Raw genomic sequence first — 23,194 nt, 5'->3', positions numbered from 1 at the left:
ACGTCCCCATCTGTTGCCTCAGGGATCGCGACGTGGCTGCAAGATCCGTTACAGCCGTGCGGATAAGATGCCTGTCATCTCGACTGCTAGTGATACGAGGCCGTTGGGATCCAGCACCTTCCTGAACCCACCGTTTCCATATTCTGCATAACAGTCATTGGATTTCGACCAACGCGAGCAGCAATGTCGCCATACGATAAACCGATATCGCGATAGGCTACAATCCGACCTTTATCAAAGTCGGAAACGTGATGGTACGCATTTCTCCTCCTTACACGAGGCATCACAACAACGTTTCACCAGGCAACGCCGGTCAACTGCTGTTTGTGTATGAGAAATCGGTTGGAAACTTTCCTTATGTCATCACGTTGTAGGTGTCGCCACCGGCGCCAACCTTGTTTGAATGCTGTGAAAAGCTAATCATTTGCAGATCACAGCATCTTCTTCCTGTCGGTTAAATTTCGCGTCTGTAGCACGTTATCTTCGTGGTCTAGCAATTTTAATGGCCAGTAGTGTACACACCAGGCAAGGCGACAGAAAGTGTAACGTTACTGACGTTCACCTATTTAAATAAATATTCCTTTTACTTATTGTTTTGAAAGCTACAACAAAATCGAGATAATGAGTCACGAAATTCCTTAAGTTTTCCCGCAACTCCGCTACTGCAGCGCCGCCAAGGGTTTGTCATGTACAAACACACTGCGGGAAGATTGCGTATTGTGTGTATGGAGTGGGGAAACGCATTCCAAATGCAAATGAGGTCGTAATTCGGAGTTTGTTGTGACGCTGTAAACTGTTGTAGCTTCAGCTGGAGCGAAGGACTATTATTGCTTGTATAAAAAATCGGAAAATTACCACAGACGATGATCGATGATACAGCAGTGGTAGCTGCAAGTGAACACGAACTGCGTTTTGTGCTAAATGTAATGGAACTTGTGCTAGCTGTACGTGAAAACGTGCCCAAAATGTGAAGAAAGCATTACAGGACTAGAAAGAGTGTATAAGAAGAATAACTTTTCAAAATGCATAATGTCCTCTGCTGGACAAAATTGAATATGATATGAAACCATGTATATTTTGACTCACTCTACACACTGCTACAATGAGATTCTGTCAAAACGCGTTTTAAAAGCTCGAAAAAGAGCTGTGGAAAGTATCAAATGCAACAAATAGCTCTAGGTCCTCCAGTATGAAGCAAACAAACTGCATAAATTCCATCAATTTATTTTATTTTGTTTTACTTGGCTGTATTGGCTTTAGTGTAAGTCTGGTGCACCGATGTGAAAAGTTTTAACTGACCCTCAATGACCAACTGGTATTCGTTTTCAGTATTACAGCATTGTTGTGTACTTTTTTTTTACATTACGACTGTCCAGAAGTACAGAAGTCAGATGTAAAACTTTTGTTCTGTAACGGTGAAGAATGTAACAGAGTGACTGCGTACTTTTCATCGATTTTTAACTGTTCTAATTAGAAAACTGCAGGTCACGTGACTGATGTACTTAACTCCTTTCCGATACGACGACATTCCTTTTTACCGGCTCAACGAGTTTTTGACCGAGCAGAAAAGAAACTTAAAATTTCAGACATATTGAATCCAAACACACAGCAGCAAGTTTGTGCAGAATTGGCCGAAACTACGATTTTGGAGAAAGACGGAGAAATATTTGTTTACAAGGAAATAAGCAAATATGCGAAGCCTGTTCATGGGATCAGTGATATGAAAAGAACCCATTTGAAGAAGTACATTATAGGCGAAAGGGTGAATGATGTGAAAATCAAAACTCACCTTAACTACGTTTCTGATAATCCTTCTAAATGTTTTTTTTTTTCCATTGGGCAAACGTAGATATCTGAAGGTTTAGCAAAGTATCAAATATGTCTAAAGTATCATTTATGAACAGGATTAAACAAGAAAAGAAGGACGATGTAGAAAAACAACCAGGCCACAGATTTGGAAAACAAAATTGAAAGATTATGAAGTACTTACGTTTTTCACCGAGATTATCAAGCATACGTTTAACGAACTTATTGTCCATGATACCGCTCGCTATTGTTTAGAAGAGGAGCCTGTTCTTGGAAAAATAATCTTACCATCACTGGAAATGAAGAACGTTTATGATTTTGTTTCTACTTCATTGAATATTAAAAAGCGAATTTTAAAAGAATAAAATTTGTCGGTTATATTTTACTGAAAAGTAATCAAAACGCATTACGTGCATATAAGCTTACATCAAAAGGCATTGGCCAATAGTACACAACAAACCGTATTTAGTCCATTACATAACTCCTTACACCACGAAAGTAAAACCAAAAATTACATTGTAATAAATACGTTTTTATCAATAGCCCTACCTGTGTTTTGCATAAAATTCGAAAAAAAATTAATGAAATACTGTTAGTGGTATTACATTTTTTGCTTCTCCTAAAAATTTTACTTTCTGGGCATTTTGAAAAGCTGCTCCTCCTATATATTTTGAAATCTGGGAAGCAGGCTAGATAAATGTGATAGTACACGCGAGGCATAGAAGCAAAGGCAAGGACGAAGGACGTTTATAAGAAGCGATAGCACTTAACCTAAGAATGTAAAATTCGTACCTAATTTCGAATGCTTTAAAATGAGTTTGAAATCCGTAAAAACGAACTGCAATCGGCGCTAAGCTTTTGAAAGTACGTGCCAAGAACGCATGTATATTCTTAATCTGCTCCTTTCTAGCTTAAACATACCTGGTCACAATTCATCTCTCGTCTTGAAGGATTTTCGACGATACGATTACAGCCGTGCTGTGAATCTTGCTTATTGCTTCACACTGAGATTTTTTTATTATTATATGAAACAAGAGAAGCGGTGTTATTTTAATTACATTTTATTATTGGTAATCGATAAATAATCAGCACGATAGGTGACAGGGGAATATGGAAGTAACAGCGTTAAAAACAGCAATTTCTCAGTTTATATTATGCTACCAGAAAGAAATTTTCACTCTATAGTGGAGTGTGGGCGGCACACAATTTTAATCTGCCAGGAAGTTTTACATCATACCAGTCTTCTTTTACTACATGCTAGTTGCTTGGAGGTGCTTCATCTGTCAGAAACTTGAACTTTTTTGTCCTATAGAGTCACGCGACTGTTTGTAGTAGACTGTGCTTACATAAATACCTGGCCAGAAAGGAAACGCTCTGTACATTAAATACATATATACGGCTGTTAACTGCACACACTAAGTTTATGTATACTTCGAAATCATAAAACGTGCCGTACTGTACTTAAAGTATTGGAAATCCACGATAGGAACGGGTGACATTGACTGTTAACATACAATGGCGGAACCAATGAGGAGTGCGTTCGATAGAGTACACTTACACGTCACATGTACGAGGTTACCATTAATTCTGTACGACATAGCATATAGCTGAATGTGCACTCAAATTTTAGCTTTGTTATCACATCCCAGCGTCACCATCAACTCAGAAATTACGACGTATTCCGAAAGAATCATCAAAAGTAGGTAACGAGCATGACTGTAAATTCGAAATTTAGGCTTCGCTATTGCAAGTCCCACACTAACCACCACCTCAGAATCGTGACATGTGCTAAACAATACCTTACACAATACATCATTCCCTTTTAAACAAAGTTACTGCATTTTTTTTACGATGGTACGTCCTCACTAATCCCACGACTACTCGAAATTATCACGCGCCACACCTGCAGCGCTGTGGAACTGGTTGGTACATTGTCCGCAAGAGGCGCTACAGCAGACATGGTCTAACGTTGCCAACGTTACTTCTTTTCAGATCTACAATGAATGTTCATCACACTGTCATTTTCAAATATCAAAACCCTGCAGGACTGTTTAGAAAATATTTTATGCACTTTTATATAGTCGAATAAATAACTGGGTAGCTAGAAGTCACGTAAGAAATAAAAAAACTGCACTTACGTTTGCGGCGGACTATTCACACACATGTAAGACATCGATTGCACTCTTTTGGACAGTTTTCAGTTGTCGCCAGGGAAAATGTGCCCGGAAACAAACCACCTCATTGACGCTTTTACTAAACAAATGCCAGTGACAGAATCTAGATGCAGCAACCGCTGACAGCATAAAATCATCTGTGGTAGACAGCTGAACATCTGCAACTATAGCAGACGAGGAATCCGGAAGCATAAAAAAGAAGGCCATTCCTTGCCTGCTCAATGTTCAGGAGTAACGCGGCTTTGAGCTGTGTAGAACTGTTATTACAGACTTAAAGAGAGTTGTAATGTGATTAGTAGTTTCGGATTGTGATTAGTAATTGATTTTTCTCCACTATTCCGCTACTGTAAGAAGCCTCTTTTAGCTGCGTCTAGCCAAGTGAGTCTGATGTGACAGTTTCGCATAACAACACGAACTTTGGCATAATACAGCAAATAGTTGGCACTAGTTTTAATGTTTGCGCAGCCTGTGACTGCTTAATAAGATGGTGGGTGTCTAATGACTGCCTTTGTACACAAAGACTGGAAAGTTGCAAGGGTCACACCAATAGTTAAGAAAGGCAATAGGACTAATCCACGACATTACAGGCCTATATCAATAACGTCGATGTGCATCAGGATTTTGGAACATTTTTTGTGTTCGAACATTATTAATTACCTCGAAAAGAAAGGTCTATTCACACACAGTCAACACGGATTTAGAAAGCATTTTTCTTGTGAAACTCACACGAAGTGTTGAGTGCTATCGACAAGCGATACCCTATTGATCAGTATTTATAGATTTCCAGAAGGCTTTTGACACTGTACCTCACAAGTGCTTTGTAATCAAATTGCGTGTTTACAGAATATCGTCTCAGTTATGCGACTGGATTTGTGATATCTTGTCAGAGAGGTCACAGTTCGTAGTAATTGACGGAAATGTATAGAAACGATTTAGGAGACAATCTGAGCAGCCGCCTTAGGTTGTTTGCAGATGCCGCTGTCGTTTACTGCCTAGTGAAGTCATCAAAGTCCGTATGGTGCATAAATTGACAACTGACCCTAAATAATGAAAAGTGTGAGGCCATCCGTATGAGTACTAAAATGAATCCGTTAAACTTAGGTTACAGGATAAATGAATCAAATGTAAAGGTCGTAAATTCAACTACATACCTAGGGATTACAATGACGAACAACTTAAATCGAAAATAACACACACAAAATGTTGTGGGGTAAGCGAACCAAAGGCTGCGATTAATTGGTGGGACACTTAGAAAATGCAGCAAGTCTGACAGAGCTGTCTACACTATACTTTTCCGCCCTCTTTTAGAATACTGCTGCGCGATGTGGGATCCTTACCAGATAGGATTGACAGAGTACATCGAGGAAGTTCAAAGAACGGCAGCACGTTTTGTATTATCGTGAAGTAGGGGAGAGAGTATCAATGAAATGGTACCGGAGTTGGGGTGGACATCATTAAAACAAGGGCGTTATTCGTTGCGGCAGGATTTTGTCACGGAAATTTAATCACAAAGTTTCTCCTCCGAATGCGAAAATATTTTGTTGATGCGACCTACTTAAAAGATCGTCATACTAAAATGTGGGAAGTCAGAGCTCGTAGGGAAAGATATAGGTGTATTTTTCAGCGCGCTGTTCGAGAGTGAACTAAAAATGTAAATGTCGTGTGACTAGGGCCTGCTGCCGGGTAGACCGTTCGCCGGGTGCAAGTCTTTCGATTTGACGCCACTTCGGCGACTTGCGCGTCGAGAGCGGACTAACGAGGATTATTGCGAATGTGGTTCGATGAACCCTCTGCCAGGCTCTTAATTGTGATTTGCAGAGTATCCATGTAGATGTAGATGTGCTGCTCAGAAATGAAATAAGACCGTGGATTTCTAAGAGATGAAGGAGCAGATTATTTGAATGTGTACCACATAATAAAAATATGTGAAAATTATTGTTAAGATTTTAAAGTAAATTGCAGTAGACAGACCAAAGACATTATCTGTTGTTGAAAGAGTGGAGCAATTCCAGTCGGCTTCCAGCAGCGAGTGAGCAAGTGTGCATCGGATAGAGCTGTGTGCGGTTGAGGTGTTCGGAGCAAAACGTGTGACGGCAGTGTATTGTGATGAAGGAGGGAGATGTTTACTGCAATAGGTTATTAACTTTAGAATCGCCGTGGAGACACTGACAGATATAGAATGATCCCAGTCTGGCAATGAAGTCACCACATTCACTTCAACAAAGCGTCTACCCAGAATAATTCGACTAACAAACTTTCTAAAGTGCGGCTCATAATGGCTTTTTTTTAACTTTTTTGACTTTCATAATTTAAAGTGATTTCAACAGAGTTATATTTTTTTTAATAATTTTTAAAGTCATCAGTAGGTGCACGCTGCCGAAAAGCACTGTGCTAATAAATAGAGGGTGTATAAAAACACGTGTCGGAAACTTTAGAGATCTATTCTTGACACCAAAACATTACCAGAAGTTCATATGAACATGGATCCGCAAATTCTTCGTTTGGAGGGCATGAAGTGAATTCGCTGTGGTGACTTCTGGTCTCGTAACTTACCTCAAATGTGCAATTTTACTCACTTTCTTTTTTACAGTTCGTCAGGTACTTATTATTTTTTTATTTTTAATTTATATGTCAAGTTCCGCAGGACCCAACTGAGGAGAAAATCTCCAAGGTCATGAAAGATGTCAGTACATGAAATTACAACATAAAAGTAATAATAGATAAAAATAAAACGTTTATGAACCCAACAAAAGTCAAGCCATAAGTTTAAGTAAACGCAATCAACAAAGAATCAGCTTAATTTTTAAAGGAACTGTGAGGTTCCATGCCCTGCTTTGCCGGTCGCCTCTCATTTTCATCAATTTTACTAATGTTCTATGTCATTGCATGGTGGTAACAGACCGAATAAGGTTATAGTAATGAGAGTATTTGTGCTGAGAGCTGAAAACACTTTTCACTTGGTTTCTATGCATGTTGAGTTACTTCCCTGGGTGGCCTGTGTGAGGCGAGCATCAGAGGACGCGGCACATTGCGTTTCTGGCTGAGGGCTGCACTTCTCCGAATACAGATGTAGTGTCGCGGAATAGTAAAGAGTTGGAAACGTGGGATATTGTCAAAGTTTCGTTGCCTATGCCGAGAGCCAGAGGCAGTAGGTTAGCCAAGAGGTAAGAGGATTGCGCATGTATCAGAATGTGGCGTCACGCAGGGATAGTGGCCTGGTTACACACAACAGGCGAGAGAGAATAGCTTAGCACGCGGGTTTGTGTTAGACGGAGACTTTCGTAGAGTGTAAGACAGAGGTATAGCGACAGCTGTACTGCATTTCATAACTTCGCGTAAGTCTGCCGTAACAACACGTAACTCTGTCGCAAGAACACGTAAGGGGCGAGTACGACAGATGAATCGGCAGTATAAGTGGATCGAATGCTTTCATTACAAACGAGCATTACGTCAGGACGTCTCTCGTGCTTCCTTTAAATACGCCAGCTTTGACAGAAACAGCACACTCGCAGTCAGACTTGCAGTTAGCTGTGTACTGGGTCGCTGCGTAGCGCTCAGCTCGGTGATCGACATGTTAATCTTTGTTGAGGAGATGTTGCAGTAAGGGCAGCCCATCCAGCAGCAGACGTGAGGGGACAGAACCGGCTCTGGTCGTCTCTGCTGCCGCTGTCAGTCGTCAACCCAGGATTAGCGGACATCGCGGCAGACTCGCTTGCCGCCAATGCCGACCACGTCGGTGAGCCGTCGTCGAGACCGTGCGGGGACTAGGCCTGGTGCGTCCGCCGTCACGACCGGGTGAGCCGACGACGCTGGGGGACTGCAGCCCGTTCCGCCCGTCCACTGCGGACGAGCCACCAGGAGGAGCAGGGAAGAAGACGGGGTGCGATAGAGTACACTCCGCACCACGAGAACGCATCTGGTGCCGACAGCGCCGGGACTCCAACCCGGAGCCTCCTGCGAGCAGCGGCCTGCTGTCCGCCGCCGAGCCGACCGGCCAGCCGGGCGCCGCCAGCCACGCGCAGCCTAGGGCGTTCCACCGCTACGTCACAGCATGCGGCGCTGCGCTAGCAAGACTGGTGCGGCCCGGAGCTGGTGTCATCGCTCCGAGTCAGCGAGGACTCGCGGAAGGCGGTTGATATCACCGAGCTCAGCCAGCCTGTGTTATGTGGGTCAGATTGTACTCGGCAGGAATGAAGGTGTCATGAATTAATGTTTCTTTGGCGTTTCCGACAGGTCCGCAGTCATTTCCTGGCATCCTGACATCTGGAGAAGTCACCGCTCGGCTTCCAGTCCACCGGTGGCGACCGGGACCACCGGGGCGCCTACTCAGAGAGGGTCGTACAATCGGCTTTAGCGCCTGGCGGAACGACTGACGTTGGTCGAGTTTCGCCTATTGTATGCAGGGTGAAACGACCTGCGAGACGCGCGAGTGTCCCCACAGTTTGTGTGTTTACCGTTCCGGCGCGTCCGGAATGTAGACTCCTGGCACCGACTCACTGCATTGTCCTCTCGATTCTCAGGATGCTTGTGGACCGCGCCCGATGCCCAGTGGTCTAGGCGTGTTGTTTTCGTAGCCGGTCAAACGGCAAGTTCAGTGCCCTCAGCTGAATAGCAGAGGTCAACTTAAACTGAGGCTAGTTGACGTCATAAAGCCCTGCTCAAAATTGGAGGAAACGGTCGCTATTGGTGCAAATGATGTTCTGAGACAGTGTGGGGGAATTTTGGAATCAGCACTGAATGCCGATTCGGGGTTTTCGAGGAGAGTAAGGAGTTGGGCAATGTTGGCTTCACTCTTCTGTTGTGTGGGCGCAGGGATTCGGGATCTCATCTTCGTCAGAGTCAGACGGTCTTGCGACTTAGTCGCACTTTTTTTGGCAGAACTTAGAATTCTCGGACAGCCTTTGAGGCCAGGGCTTTAAACAGAGTTGCTGCACACCAGAAGTCGGCGCCTACGTCATCAGAAAGCTACCTCCCGACGACCTGCTACAAATTTCAGGATTGTTAAAGTATTTTGCGGCTCTGGCATTGTAGGACCTATGAATTTTATGCTGAAGTCCTCAGCAGCACACGCGATCGCTTTGCCACAAGTCCCCCTTGTTTGTTTCTCCATGGGATCCCATGTGAGCTCTCACTACTAATTGTCATACTGCAATATAGTCGAGACAGTAATATTTGATTGATTAGGACCTCCAGTCATTATCGTCAAGCTATTGCATCACAGAGAGTAGGAGCCCTCGTTCTCGGGCCAACTCTTATTCGCAGAATAGTTCAGAATGCCCTATCTTTTAACCTACTGTTTGTGTCGATAATCATGTGCCTTTATGTTCTGATGTATAATAAATCTGATTGTAATATTTAAGCCGCATATCATTTCGTACATATATGCAGAATCTCATTTCGTGTTGTTTATTATGATAAAGTTCTCTTTTTCTTCTTTTTCTCTGAGTAGATTACGGTTTTTATTAAATGATTGTGAGTGTGCACTCATTTTACCAACTAGCAGGGTCCACCATCATTTCCCTTCGTTACCTTTGTGCGCATAATTAATTAGGTGGTAGCTAAGGAGGGGGTCGGGTGCATGTTCAAACTCTTCTCCAGCCTGGCACCTCGCAACTCCTCAGTAGAAGGAGTGACCCATGAGGAAACTCTTCAGTTTCGATTTTGAAGTGCGTGGATTACTGCTAAGATTTTTGAATTCTTGTGGTAGCTTATTGAAAACAGATGCAGCAGTACACTGCACACCTTTCTGCACAAGAGTTAAGGAAGTACGATCCAAATGCAGGCTGGATTTCTGCCGAGTGTAACTGAGTGAAAGCTGCTAATTCTTGGGAATAAGCTGATATTGATAAGAAGAAACGACAGTAAATTATATATATACATATTGAGAGGCCAATGTTGAAACACCTAGACTAGTGAACAGGGGTCGACACCACTTATCGCCCGAACCGCCCATTTCTGAGCCTAAAACATCCTTTTAGAATGGAAAGAGTTACCCCAAAATAAAATACCATACGACATAAGCGAATGAGAATAAGCAAAGTAGACCAATTTTTTCTGTAGAACGATCACTTACCGCGAAGTGTCGGAGAGACCGCCGCGAGTGCCGGCTGTGTGAGGGGGGGGGAGGGGGGGAGGGGGGGAGGGGAGGGGGGGTGCGCTGGGCGACTGGGCCAGCAGCAGACCACCCGAGGCCTCGAGACCGCCAGCGTGACGTCAGGGCGCGAGCGGAGGCCGTCGACCGAGTTGGCAGCGGCCGCCGGCGCGTGGGTCGGGTCAAGGCGCCAGAGGAGAGAGTGCCTCGTCTGACACCGGGGCCTCGCACACCGAGCGCGTAGCCGCCGACGTCACGGGCCCTATTCTGTAAGCCGATCGGGTGCGTAGGCGAGCGCACCGATCGGTGTCGTTTTCGAAGGTGAGCCCTCGCATCATCCCGTAAGCCTTCCGGAAGCGACGCCGAACGGTTCCAGCGAACTGAGACGCTGTTGCCAGACTCACTGTTGCCGGTTTCGGCTCGATACCGAACGGCCAGTGGTGGACCCTGTACTGTATGTGTTCGGAAACTGTAAGAGGCCGACCTCGGCGATTCTCAGTCCCAGTTCCGGATCGATGTAGGAGTACTGTGACTGCAGGAGGATACAAGATGACTTGACAGGATTTATGATTGGTGTAAAGAATGGCAGCTAATCCTAAATATAGATAAATTGTTGTGTACATAGTTCCGCATAGTCAGCGCGTACACAGCTTTCCCACTAGAGCGCGCCCTGCTAAGCACAACAGCGCAGGCGCAGCGCTCGTCCGTCTCCGCACTACGAGATGGCGCTGCCTTAGAGACGGACCAAATTCTGCTTCCGCCGATCCACGTATTAATATGTAACACAGCCAATGAGATTGCTGCTAACGTAGAACCTTTTCTCCTCACGGATCACACTCGCGCAGTGATACCTGAACGCATGAGGTATTATAACGAGTGTACAGACCTCCGATTAGTCAGTCTGCATTAGTCTGCACCAGTCTGTACCAGTCTGCATTAGTCTGTGCGAGTCTGCATTGGTCTGTATGAGTCTACATTGGTCTGCATCAATCTGCATTAGTCTGTACCAGTCTGCGTTTGTCTGTACCAGTCAAGTTTCAGTCTGTGCCTAATAAGATTATCATATTCCTGTACATAGCCATGAAGATAAATGAATAAACACTTTGTCAAGTATCAGAGATATGTGAGAATAAGATTAACGTACCAAGACCAAAGGAACTTCAGATTGTCAATTGTAAATAGCATCCAGAATCAAGTTAAGTAATGTTTATGCTTGTTATTATTTTAATAAATGTGTGTGAAAATTAATCAAGTTCTGTTTAAAGTTGGTCACCGTCAATCTGCTACTCTAAGCGTGCAAGTGGAATTTGTATCGTCTGACCTAACGGCAGAAGATAAACACCCCATGATAAGACGACGAGACATATTTCTGACACTCGCCTACTTCGTTAGAGCGACAAGTCAAATAATCTGGTGGTGTGTGTACCGAAGGTCTTACAGTACGCACCCCACATAAATGTAAATTAATGCAGATGAATAGGAAAAACAATCCCGTAATGTTTGAATACTCCATTAGCAGTTGATTAAATATTTGGGTGTAACACTGCAGAGCGATATGAAGTGGGACAAGCATGTAATGGCAGTTGTGGGGAAGGCGGATAGTCGTCTTCGGTTCACTAGTAGAATTTTGCGAAGTTGTGGTTCATCTGTAAAGGAGGCCGCTTATAAAACACTAATACGACCTATTCCTGAGTACTGCTCGAGCGTTTGGGAGCCCTATCAAGTCGGATTGAGGGAGGACATAGAAGCAATTCAGAGGTGGGCTGCTAGATTTGTTACTGGTAGGTTTGATCATCACGCGAGTGTTACGGAAATGCTTCAGGAACTCGGGTGGGAGTCTCTAGAGGAAACGAGGCGTTCTTTTCGTGAATCGCTACAGAGGAAATTTAGAGAACCAGCGTTTGAGGTTGACTGCAGTACAATTTTACTGCCGCCAACTTATATTTCGCGGAAATACCACAAAGATAGCCGGCCGCGGTGGCCGTGCGGTTCTAGGCGCTTCACTGCGGAACCGCGCGACCGCTACGGTCGCAGGTTCGAATCCTGCCTCGGGCATGGATGTATGTGATGTCCTTAGGTTAGTTAGGTTTAAGTAGTTGTAAGTTCTAGGGGACTGAATACCTCAGATATATAAGTCCCATAGTGCTCAAAGTCATTTGAACCATTTTGAACCACAAAGATAAGATAGGAGAGATTGGGGCTCGTACAGAGTCATTTTTCCTTCGTTCTGTTTGGGAGTGGAACAGGGAGAGAAGATGCTAGTTGTGGTACGAGGTACCCTCCGCCACGCACCGTATGGTGGATTGCGGAGTATATATGTAGATGTAGAGTATGTAAAGCCACGTCGACCCCACAGCCCATCTTACAGGAGAACCTCCCCATCGCACCCCCTGTCAGATTTAGTGGTAAGATGACCCAGGGCACACCTCGTCAAAAACTGAGCACAGATAAAACATGAAAACTGGAAGAAGGTATACTGAACTGTGACAAAATAGTAAAATAGAAACAGTTAACGGTCCGAGGGCACGATGAGCAATGTAGAGCACTGTACGACAGCACAGTAGCTCGACATCTTCCGTCCGGTTAGCTGCACTCTGTAATAAAAATAGATAAATAAAAAAACTGAGTGAACGGATCGACAATAAACTTCAGTGGATGTCAAGGAACGTCCACCCTGAACGAATGCAACGAACGATAACAAACAAAATATGTGTACTATACACACTCAAGCGCCAAAGAAAGTTGTATAGGCATGCATATTCAAATACAGAGATACGGCAACAGACAGTATACGGACCTGCTATCGGCGACGCCTAGATAAGACAACAAGTGTCTGGCGCAGTTGTTGGGTCGGATACTGCTGCTACAATGGCAGATTATCCAAATTTACACGAGCTCCAATGTGGTGTTATAGTCGGCGCATGACCGATGGAGAGACAGCATTTCCGAGGTAGCGATGAAGTGGGAAGCTTCCATTACAAGCGTTTCACGAGTTTAGTGTCAATACCAGGGATCCTCTCAAAATATTTGTATGGAGTGTAGCCATGTATGGAAGTGAAATATGGACGATAAATAGTTTGGACAAGAAGAGAATAGTAGCTTTCGAAATGTGGTGAATAATGCTGAAGATTAGATGGGTAGATCACATAACTAATGAGGTATTGAATAGAATTGGGGAGGAGTTTGTGGCACAACTTGACAAGAAGAAGGGATCGGTTGGTAGGACATCTTCTGAGGCATCAAGGGATCACAAATTTAGCATTGGAGGGCAGCGTGGAGGGTAAAAATCGTAGAGACAAAGAGATGAATACACTAAGCAGATACAGAAGGATGTAGCTTGCAGTAAGTACTGGGAGATGAAGAAGCTTCCACAGGATAGGCTAGCACGGAGACCTGCATCAAACTAGTCTCAGATCCTGCAAGAACGAGACCAACGACAAGAGAATCGTTCAGCGAGACAGAAGCGCAACCCTTCCTCAAATTGCTGCAGATTTCAGTTTGGAACATCAACAAGTGTCACCATTCAAAGAAACATCATCGATATGGGCTTTCAGAGCCGAAGGCCCATTCGTGCACCCTGGATGACTGCATGATACAAAGCTTTATGCTTCGACTGGTCCTGTCAACACCGACATTGAACTGTTGATGACTGGAAACATGTTGCCTGGTCGGGCGAGTCTCGTTTCAAATTGTGTCGAGTGGTTGGACACGTTGGGGTATAGAGACAGGCTGATGGACCCTGCACTTTCGTAACTTTCAGAAGCACATCATTTACTATTTTGTTTCTGGCGATGATTGTTTGTCCTACACGACAACTTAGCTCGAACAGTACCATCTGGAAACCAAGACACGCTTTACGTTCTGATTGAAATGAAACGGAAAATCATTAAGATAGAACAAGAACAGTAGCAGCACCCTGCAGGACTCCCATTTGTTCAAAAATGGCTCTGAGCACTATGGGACTCAACATCTGAGGTCATCAGCCCCGTAGAACTTAGAACTACTGAAAGCTAACTAACCTAAGAACATCACACACATCCATGACCGAGGCAGGATTCGAACTTGCGACCGTAGCGGTCGCGCGGTTCCAGACTGTAGCGCCTAGAACCGCTCGGCCACCCAAGCCGGCCTGCCACATGTCACGAATGCATATGATACGGTGTCCCCCCGAAAGGAAGCACTACCTTAGGTTGTAAATTTGTCGCAGTAGTGGGAAATGACGGGGTTTTTCTTAAAAGAAAAACTGTCGCTTTAATTGTGCTGCTGTGTGTAGTACCGTTGCTATACGTTAGAATTTATTGTTTGCAAGATGTGTATCGTCCAGGAATAGTAGATCATCTTCGTTTTTGCTGACGGATCTGGTCAATCTGGAGCAAAATCTATAGTCTGATGACTATTCGTTTGTGATGACTGACTGGACTTAAAGAAATAAATCGACCTAATAAAAATGTTTCTATTGTTAAGTGCGGCGTTCCTTCCGGTTTTGGAGAATACACAGTAGGAAAGTCGATATTTTTAAAAATATCTGGAACCCATATATATGAACATTTAGAGAAGTATCATTATCGATGCTCGACATATCGAAACATATTACCGATATATCTACGCAAAAAAATCGGTTACAGACTGTAAATGTAGTACTGGTTTTAGAGCCGTATATTTGAGCACTAATTTATTATTAGATATGCTGTGAATCAACAAGCTAGCTGCCTGGTTATTGGCCTTAGAGCAAGAATTGAAAGGAAAACGATGCACGTTAACGCTTGGCGATAGCCACTTTGGTAACTGCATGTAAGTGGCACATATCAGATTTCTGTGGAACACTTTTTTTTTTTTCATTTCTGCCAACGCCAGCGACGTTGTAGTTGTAGTGTCAGAATACCATGGGGAGGTCAAACGTTGAAGTTTCTGCTGGCTCCCCTCAAACGTCTCCGCCAGCTGCGAAGACCAATCTCGTCATTGAGAGTTTTGTTCATCATTTACAGCAATTGCTTATGACGAGTGTCGATGCACACTGGTTGCGGCAAAATATATTTTACCATGTTAAATCTTGTTATTACATTCACAGCGCTACCCCCCCCCCCTCCCCCCGCCCGCCCAGTACAATCGGAATTGTTCTCTTGTGGCACCTGCAATTGCTTTACACAGTCAGAGAGAAAGACCGGACGTGATGAAAGCGCAAGAAGTCGTAAGACTGCTTCACACGGTTAGAGTAAAAGGTATGTTCTACCACAATTTCAAAAGAACAGCTTCGAATATTTTTCGAAAATTTCCAAACAGATACATACACTACTGGCCATTAAAATTGCTACACCACGAAGATGGCGTGCTACAGGCGCGAAATTTAACCGACAGGAAGAAGATGCTGTGATCTGCAAATGATTAGCTTTTCACAGCATTCACACAAGGTTGGAGCCGGTGGCGACACCTACAACGTGCTGACATGGGGAAAGTTTCCAACCGATTTTCTCATACCGGCGTTGTCTGGTGAAACGTTGCTGTGATACCTCGTGTAAGGAGGAGAAATGCGTACCATCACGTTTCCGACTTTGATAATCCGCCTACCGCGATTGCGGATTATCGTATCGCGTCATTGCTGGCTCGCGTTGGTCGAGATCCAATGACTGTCAGCTGAATATGTAATCGGTGGGTTCAGGAGGGTAATACGGAACGCCGTGCTGGATCCCAACGGTCTCGTATCACTAGCAGTCGAGATGACAGGCATCTTACCCGCACGGCTGTAACGGATCGTGCAGCCACGTCTCGATCCCTGAGTCAACAGATGGGGACGTTTGTAAGACAACAGCCATCTGCACGAACAGTTCGACGACATCTGCAGCAGCACGAACTATCAACTCGGAGACCACGGCTGCGGTTACCCTTGATGCTGCATCACAGACAGGAGCGCCTGCGATAGTGTACTGAACGACGAACCTGGGAGCACGAATGGCAAAACTTCATTTTTTCCAGAGAATCGACGTTCTGTTTACAGCATCATGATGGTCGCATCCGTGTTTGGCTACATCGCGGTTTTTTTTTTTTTTTTTTGTTTTTGGGCGCAAAACTTCGATGGTCATTAGCGCCCAGCCCGTGACTTAGGAAACAGTAAAAAACCGAAATTGAAAACCAGCAGCAATGGGAACAAAGTCATAAAATTGGAGAAACTAAAAGCATAAAGAATGCTTAAAAATCCACTACAGAAAGGGGTTGGTTGTCCCCAAAAAAGGCTTCAAATGACTGACGTCATTTCACTGTCACTAATAAACTGGAGAACGCGGTCGGCTGAGCGCGTGTCATCTGCTAAAATCGACGATAGATCAGGCGATAGCTGTAGACGGGAGCGTAACGGATTAAAATAGGGGAAGTCAATTAAAAGGTGTCTTACCGTCCACAGCTGAGAGCAGTGGGGACAGAGTGGGGGAGGATCGCCGCTTAAAAGATGTCGATGGCTAAAAAGACAGTGCCCTATCCGGAGTCTAGCTAAAATTACCTCCTCCCGACGACGCGATCGGGAGGAAGAGGTCCAAGCGCAAGGAAGGGCTTTCACTTCCCGCAATTTATTATGGGGAAGTGTTGACCAATGCGCGTGCCATAAATGAGCAACTTGGCGACATAAAACGCTCCGTAGATCGGTGAAGGGAATCGACTGAATAGCTGGCCGAGGAAGAGAGACTGCAGCCTTGGCCGCTATATCGGCCGCCTCATTCCCACAGATACCAGCGTGTCCCGGGAGCCAGAGGAACGCCACCGAGACGCCCCCCAGGTGGAGCAAGCGCAGACAGTCCTGAATCCGGTGGACCAGAGGGTGCACAGGATAAAGAGCTTGGAGACTGAGGAGAGAGCTGAGAGAATCTGAGCAGATAACGTACTGTATCCGCCGATGGCGGCGGATGTAGTGGACAGCCTGGAGAACAGCGTAAAGCTCCGCAGTATACACCGAACACTGGTCGGGAAGCCGAAATTGATTTGGGGTGTCGCCAACAATATAGGCACTCCCTACACCTAACGATGTTTTCGAGCCGTCGGTGTAAATAAATGTGGCGTCCGTCATTTGTGCACATAGAGCAACAAATGCCCGACGATAAACAAGTGTAGGGGTATCATCCTTGGGAAATCGACAAAGGTCACGGAGCAGGCAGATCCGGGGACGGAGCCAAGGCGGTGCTGTACCCCAAGTTGTCAAGAAGGTTTTAGGAAAGCGGAAGGAAAGAGAATGGAGCAGTTGACGGAAGCGGACTCCCGGTGGTAGTAGGGAGGAGGGGCGGCCTGCATACCCTACATCAAAGGAGGCGTCGAAAAAAACGTCATGGGCTGAATTAGCAGGCATGGAAGACAGATGGCTAGCATAACGACTCAGAAGGACTGCTCGCCGATTGGACAGCGGAGGTTCAGCAGTCTCAGCATAAAGGCTTTCCACAGGGCTGGTGTAAAAAGCTCCAGACACTAAACGAAATACACGGTGGTGGATAGAGTCGAGACGCCGAAGAATAGACGGCCGAACAGAGGAGTAAACTATGCTTCCATAGTCCAATTTCGAGCGCACTAAGGCGCGATAGAGGCGGAGAAGGACCACTCGGTCCGCTCCCCAGGAGGTACCATTCAGGACACGGAGGGTGTTGAGGGATCGCAGATAGCGAGCCGAAAGATAGGAAACGTGGGAGGACCAGCACAGTTTTCAGTCAAACATAAGACCCAAGAATTTAGCGACGTCCGAAAACGGAAGGTTGACAGGTCCTAGATGTAAGGAGGGTGGAAGAAACTCCTTACGTCGCCAAAAATTAACACAAACGGTCTTACTGGGAGAAAAACGGAAGCCGGTTTCGATGCTCCAAGAGTGGAGGCGATCGAGACATCCTGGAAGACGTCGTTCAAGAAGGCTGGTCCGTTGAGAGCTGTAGTAGATCGCAATATCGTCCACAAAGAGGGAGCCCGAGACATCAGGAAGGAGACAATCCATAATTGGATTTATGGCAATGGCAAACAGTACAACACTCAGCACGGAGCCCTGGGGTACCCCGTTTTCTTGGGAGAAAGTACGGGAGAGAGTAGTGTTCACCCGCACTCTAAATGTGCGCTCTGCCATAGATTCGCGAAGAAAAAGGGGCAGCCGGCCTCGAAAGCCCCAAGAGAACAGTGTGCGGAGGATGCCTGTCCTCCAACAGGTATCGTATGCTCTCTCCAGATCAAAAAATATTGCTACCGTTTGGCGTTTCCGGAGAAAATTGTTCATGATATAAGTGGAGAGAGCAACAAGATGGTCAACTGCAGAACGATGCTTTCGGAATCCGCATTTGGCAGGTGTTAAAAGACTTCGGGACTCCAGCCACCAAGCTAAACGGCAATTCAGCATACGCTCCAAAACCTTAGAGACACTACTCGTGAGAGAAATGGGGCGATAGCTAGAGGGGAGATGTTTGTCCTTTCCAGGTTTCGGAACAGGAACGACGATAGCTTCCCGCCATCGTCTGGGAAAGGTACTGTCGGTCCAAATTCGATTATAAAGGCGAAGGAGGTAACGCAGACTATGGGTTGATAAATGCAGCAACATTTGGACATGGATACCATCCGGTCCTGGGGCGGAGGAGCGAGAAGAAGAGAGGGCATGTTGGAGTTCCCGCATGGAGAAAACTATTGTAGCTTTCGCGATTTTGAGAGGAGAAAGCAAGATGTCGCACTTCCGCTGCACGTTTCTGTGGGAGAAACGCTGGCGGGTAATTTGAAGAGCTCGAAATCTCAGCAAAGTGCTGACCCAATGAGTTAGAAATTGCGACGGGGTCCACTAAGGTATCATGCGCGACAGTGAGCCCAGAGACCAGGGAGAAACTAGGCGCGCCTGAGAACCGTCGAAGCCGACTCCAAACTTCCGAGGAGGGAGTGAAGGTGTTAAATGAGCTAATAAAGAATTTCCAGCTTGCCTTCTTGCTATCGCGGATGACGCGACGGCATCGCGCACGGAGCTGCTTATAGCGGATACAGTTGGCCAAAGTAGGATGGTGGCGGAAAACGCGAAGAGCATGTCGCCGCTCACGTATTGCCTCACGGCATGCCTCGTTCCACCAAGGAACTGGGGGGCGCCGGGGAAATTCGGAGGTGCGTGGTATTGAACGTTCCGCAGCTGTAAGAATAACGTCGGTAATATGTGTGACCTCATCGTCGACGCTGGGAAAGCGACGGTCATCGAATGTCGCTAGAGACGAAAAAAGTGTCCAATCGGCTTGGGCAAACTTCCAGCGTCGCGAGCGCATATATGGCAGTTGAGGCTGCAGTCTAAGAACACATGTAAAGTGGTCACTCGAGTGTGCATCATCAAGGGTGAACCATTCGAAACGCCGAGCTAGCGGAACAGTACCGACCGCAAGGTCCAAATGAGATAAATTTGTCGTGGAGGCAGACAAAAATGTGGGGACCCCAGTGTTGAGGCAAACTAGATCCGCTTGGTGGAAGACGTCTAGCAATAGTGAGCCACGTGGACAAGGATGTGGAGATCCCCAAAGCGGGTGGTGGGCACTGAAGTCCCCAACCAGCAAATAGGGGGGTGGAAGCTGACCAAGAAGATGAAGCAGATCAGCTCGTGCCATTGGTGTGGACGATGGAATGTATACAGTACAAAGAGAGAACGTGTATCCAGAAAGGGAAAGACGGACGGCGACAGCTTGGAAGGAACTGTTTAAGGGGATTGGGTGATAATGGAGAGTATCATGGAGAAGAATCATGAGTCCTCCATGGGCTGGACTGCATGCAACAGAGGGGAGGTCATATCGGACGGACTGAAAATGAGGGAGAACAAAGCGGTCATGGGGACGCAGCTTTGTTTCCTGAAGATAGAAGATGACCGGCGAGTAGGATCGTAAGAGGATCGACAATTCATCCCGATTGGCTCGAATGCCGCGGATATTCCAGTGGATAATGGACATAGGGTGAACAGAAAATGGAGGAATGTGACCAAGGGTGCTGTCAACTCAACGACTGCTCAGAGCTTGCGACCGACAGCATGGAATGGCATTCAGCCGAAGGCAGAAGATCCTGATCCATAGGTTGGTCAGGAGCAGCTCCTGCGACCAGCGATCGGCCGGTTGACCGGCCACCAGCAGTGCGCCTCGGCGACACAGAAGACGGCCGAGGCCGATTTCCGCCAGGTGGTGCTGTAGATGGGACACGCCTTGGCGGAGAAGGAGGTGAACTGGGTTTCTTTGTAGCCTTCTTGGAAGTATGATGTTTAGAGGAAGGAGGAACCGATGGTTGGGAAGTTGCCGTACGTAAAAAATCTTCACGAGTATGCTCTTTTTTCGAAATCTTGGTGTCTGACTTTTGGGCTCGAGATTTAGCAGAACTCGACGAAGGGTGAGCCAGAGAGTGGGCAGGCTAAAGTGGTGAGGTTGAACGGGCGATCTTTGCGCTGGCCGATCTGACGACCATGGCACTAAAGATGAGGTCGCAAGTCTGCGTGGCCGCCTCCTTTGTTGGCCGAGGAGAAGCGAGGACAGTGCTGTATTTTCCTGTCTGAGGCACGGTGGGCTGTCGACTGGCGAATAATTTTCGAGCAGCAAAGGTCGACACCTTTACCTTCACTCTGATTTCCTGGATGAGCTTTTCGTCTTTAAAAACGGGGCAATCTCGAGAGGAAGCAGCGTGGTCACCCATACAGTTGATGCAGCGAGGGGATGGAGGTGGACAAGCACCCACATGGGCATCCTTGCCACACGTAACACATTTGGCCGGATTGGAACAGGACTGGCTGGTGTGATTGAACCGCTGACACCGATAGCAACGCGTAGGGTTCGGGACGTAAGGGCGAACAGAAATTATCTCATAGCCTGCTTTGATTTTCGATGGGAGTTGAACTTTGTCAAATGTCAAGAAGACAGTGCGGGTTGGAATAATGTTCGTGTCAACCCTTTTCATAACTCTATGAACAGCCGTTACGCCCTGGTCAGACAGGTAGTGCTGAATTTCTTCGTCAGACAATCCATCGAGGTAGCGTGTATAAACGACACCACGCGAGGAATTTAAGGTACGGTGCGGTTCCACCCGGACAGGGAAGGTGTGGAGCAGAGAAGTACGCAGCAATTTTTGTGCCTGGAGGGCACTGTGTGTTTCTAACAACAAGGTGCCATTCCGTAATCTGGAACAAGACTTTACAGGACCTGCAATTGCGTCGACACCTTTCTGAATAATGAAAGGGTTGACTGTGGAGAAGTCGTGACCTTCGTCAGACCGAGAAACAAAAAGGAACTGTGGCAACGATGGAAGAACCGTCTGTGGCTGAGACTCAGTGAACTTACGTTTGTGAGCAGACATAGTGGAAGGTGAGGAAAGCATTGCGGAAGAATCCCCCATGATTACCGGCGTCTCCGATGGCGCGCTCCTCCCTTGTGGGGGCCCTCACTGAGGGCACACCCGCCTTAGGTGATTCTTCACACCTCAGGTCACACCTCCCGACAAACGGACGGAGGGACCAATCGGCACTTTCGGAAGGTATCAGCTCGGGTAATCACCCCTCCCTGGGCCTGGCCGTTACCAGGGGGTACGTACGTGTCCTACCTGTCTACCCGGGGCGGGGAATTACGCGTTACCCCGTCACCGGCTACGCATGGAAGTGCGTGGGTCGGCCTTCAGACACGCACAGGGAGGAAAAAAGAGAAAGGGAAAGGAAAAAAGAGGGGGTCTCAAACGCCGCAGCGGAGAAAAGGGCAAAGAGAAGAGGGAAGGAAAAGATGTCAGAGGAGGGACGAGGACTTGCAAGTGTAGAAAGCAAGGAATTTGGAACAGTTTCGAGTGTCCGTCTCCGGACGGAGGCACAAACCATACTCCCAGAGCGGGAGAAAGGGAAGGAAGGAGCCAGAGGTGAGGGGGGGGGGGGGGGCGAAGATGGGGGACGCGGAAGGATGCGGAAAGGGAAGGGATGCAGCCCGGAAAGGAAGGAGGGCCACATTAGCTCGCTACGCACGTGTCCACAAAAGAGTTGTGGACCCCCTGGGGGGCTACATCGCGGTGAACGCACATTGGAAGCGTGTATTCGTCATCGCCATACTGGCGTATCACCCGGCGCGATGGTATGGGGTGCCATCGGTTACACGTCTCGGTCACCTCTTGTTCGCATTGACGGCACTTTGAACAGTGGACGTTACATTTCAGATCCCTGCGAAATCCTACACTTCAGCAGGATAATGCACTACCGCATGTTGCAGGTCCTGTACGGGCCTTTCTGGATACAGAAAATGTTCGACTGCTGCCCTGGCCAGCACATTCTCCAGATCTCTCACCAATTGAAAACGTCTGGTCAATGGTGGCCGAGCAACTGGCTCGTCACAATACGTCAGTCACTACTCTTGATGAACTGTGGTATGGTGTTGAAGCTGCATGGGCAGCTGTACCTGTACACGCCATCCAAGCTCTGTTTGACTCAATGCCCAGTCGTATCAAGGCCGTTATTACGGCCAGAGGTGGCTGTTCTGGGTACTGATTTCTCATGGTCTATGCACCCAAATTGGGTGAAAAAGTAATCACATGTCAGTTCTAGTATAATATATTTGTCGAATGAATACCCGTTTATCATCTGTCGATGGAAAAAATCTAGCCGGAATAGGTCGCTATTGTTTGGGACGATGACGGGTATATGGAGACATCGATATTCTGCGAACAGCCCTAGCAGAAACCAGGCGAGCCCGCGGCTGCCCCAGATGTGAAACGCGCCGCGTTTCGCTGTTCTGCTCACGGGCCAAGGACGGCGACACGGCTGCGCCACTTTCTCCCGTCTCGCAGCACATCGCGGCCGAATGTCCGACACCTCACCAACTCGAGACTGGCTCACCCCATCGGTGACAACACCTAGCGCCCAGCGTCACTATTACATAATTTTCTAAAATTTTTCCACACGGTTATGTACTCAATGGTTACTGACCCACCTGTTTAGCAATGCTACACTTAGCCTAGCACACTTTGTATTTCAAAAGGGCCCTTCCACTGAGTCAGTTATTTCTACATTTAATAATAAAAACTTCAGATGGTATATCACCGATTGAGATGTTTTATGACTTATTGAATCATCTGATTGTTTCAGGGAAATTATTCTATTACGGAAGTTAAGTTTATTGGAAGGTGTACTGTACAGAGTTGTTGTTGT

At 46.6% G+C, this 23,194-nt stretch overlaps 1 protein-coding gene across 3 annotated transcripts in view; it reads right to left on the bottom strand.

Annotated features, from left to right (window-relative positions):
- The window catches only part of LOC126215393 (aminopeptidase Ey-like), a 406,189-nt gene that overhangs the window by 185,729 nt on the left and 197,266 nt on the right, over positions 1-23,194 (bottom strand). Inside the window, exon 1 of one of the 3 annotated variants that reach the window (XM_049942099.1) lies at positions 3,606-3,685. The exons of 1 other annotated variant lie outside the window; for it this stretch is intronic. In XM_049942099.1, the coding sequence (XP_049798056.1) occupies positions 3,606-3,622 (17 nt within the window). In that variant the 5' untranslated portion in view covers positions 3,623-3,685. Of the gene's footprint in view, positions 1-2,727; positions 2,850-3,605; positions 3,686-23,194 lie in introns of those variants that run through there. One more of the 3 variants, XM_049942101.1, reaches the window with a different exon arrangement.

This window comes from Schistocerca nitens, chromosome 12, assembly GCF_023898315.1.
Source record: "Schistocerca nitens isolate TAMUIC-IGC-003100 chromosome 12, iqSchNite1.1, whole genome shotgun sequence".
Taxonomy (NCBI): Eukaryota; Metazoa; Arthropoda; class Insecta; order Orthoptera; family Acrididae; genus Schistocerca; species Schistocerca nitens.
This window is presented reverse-complemented; position numbering and strand designations above follow the sequence as displayed.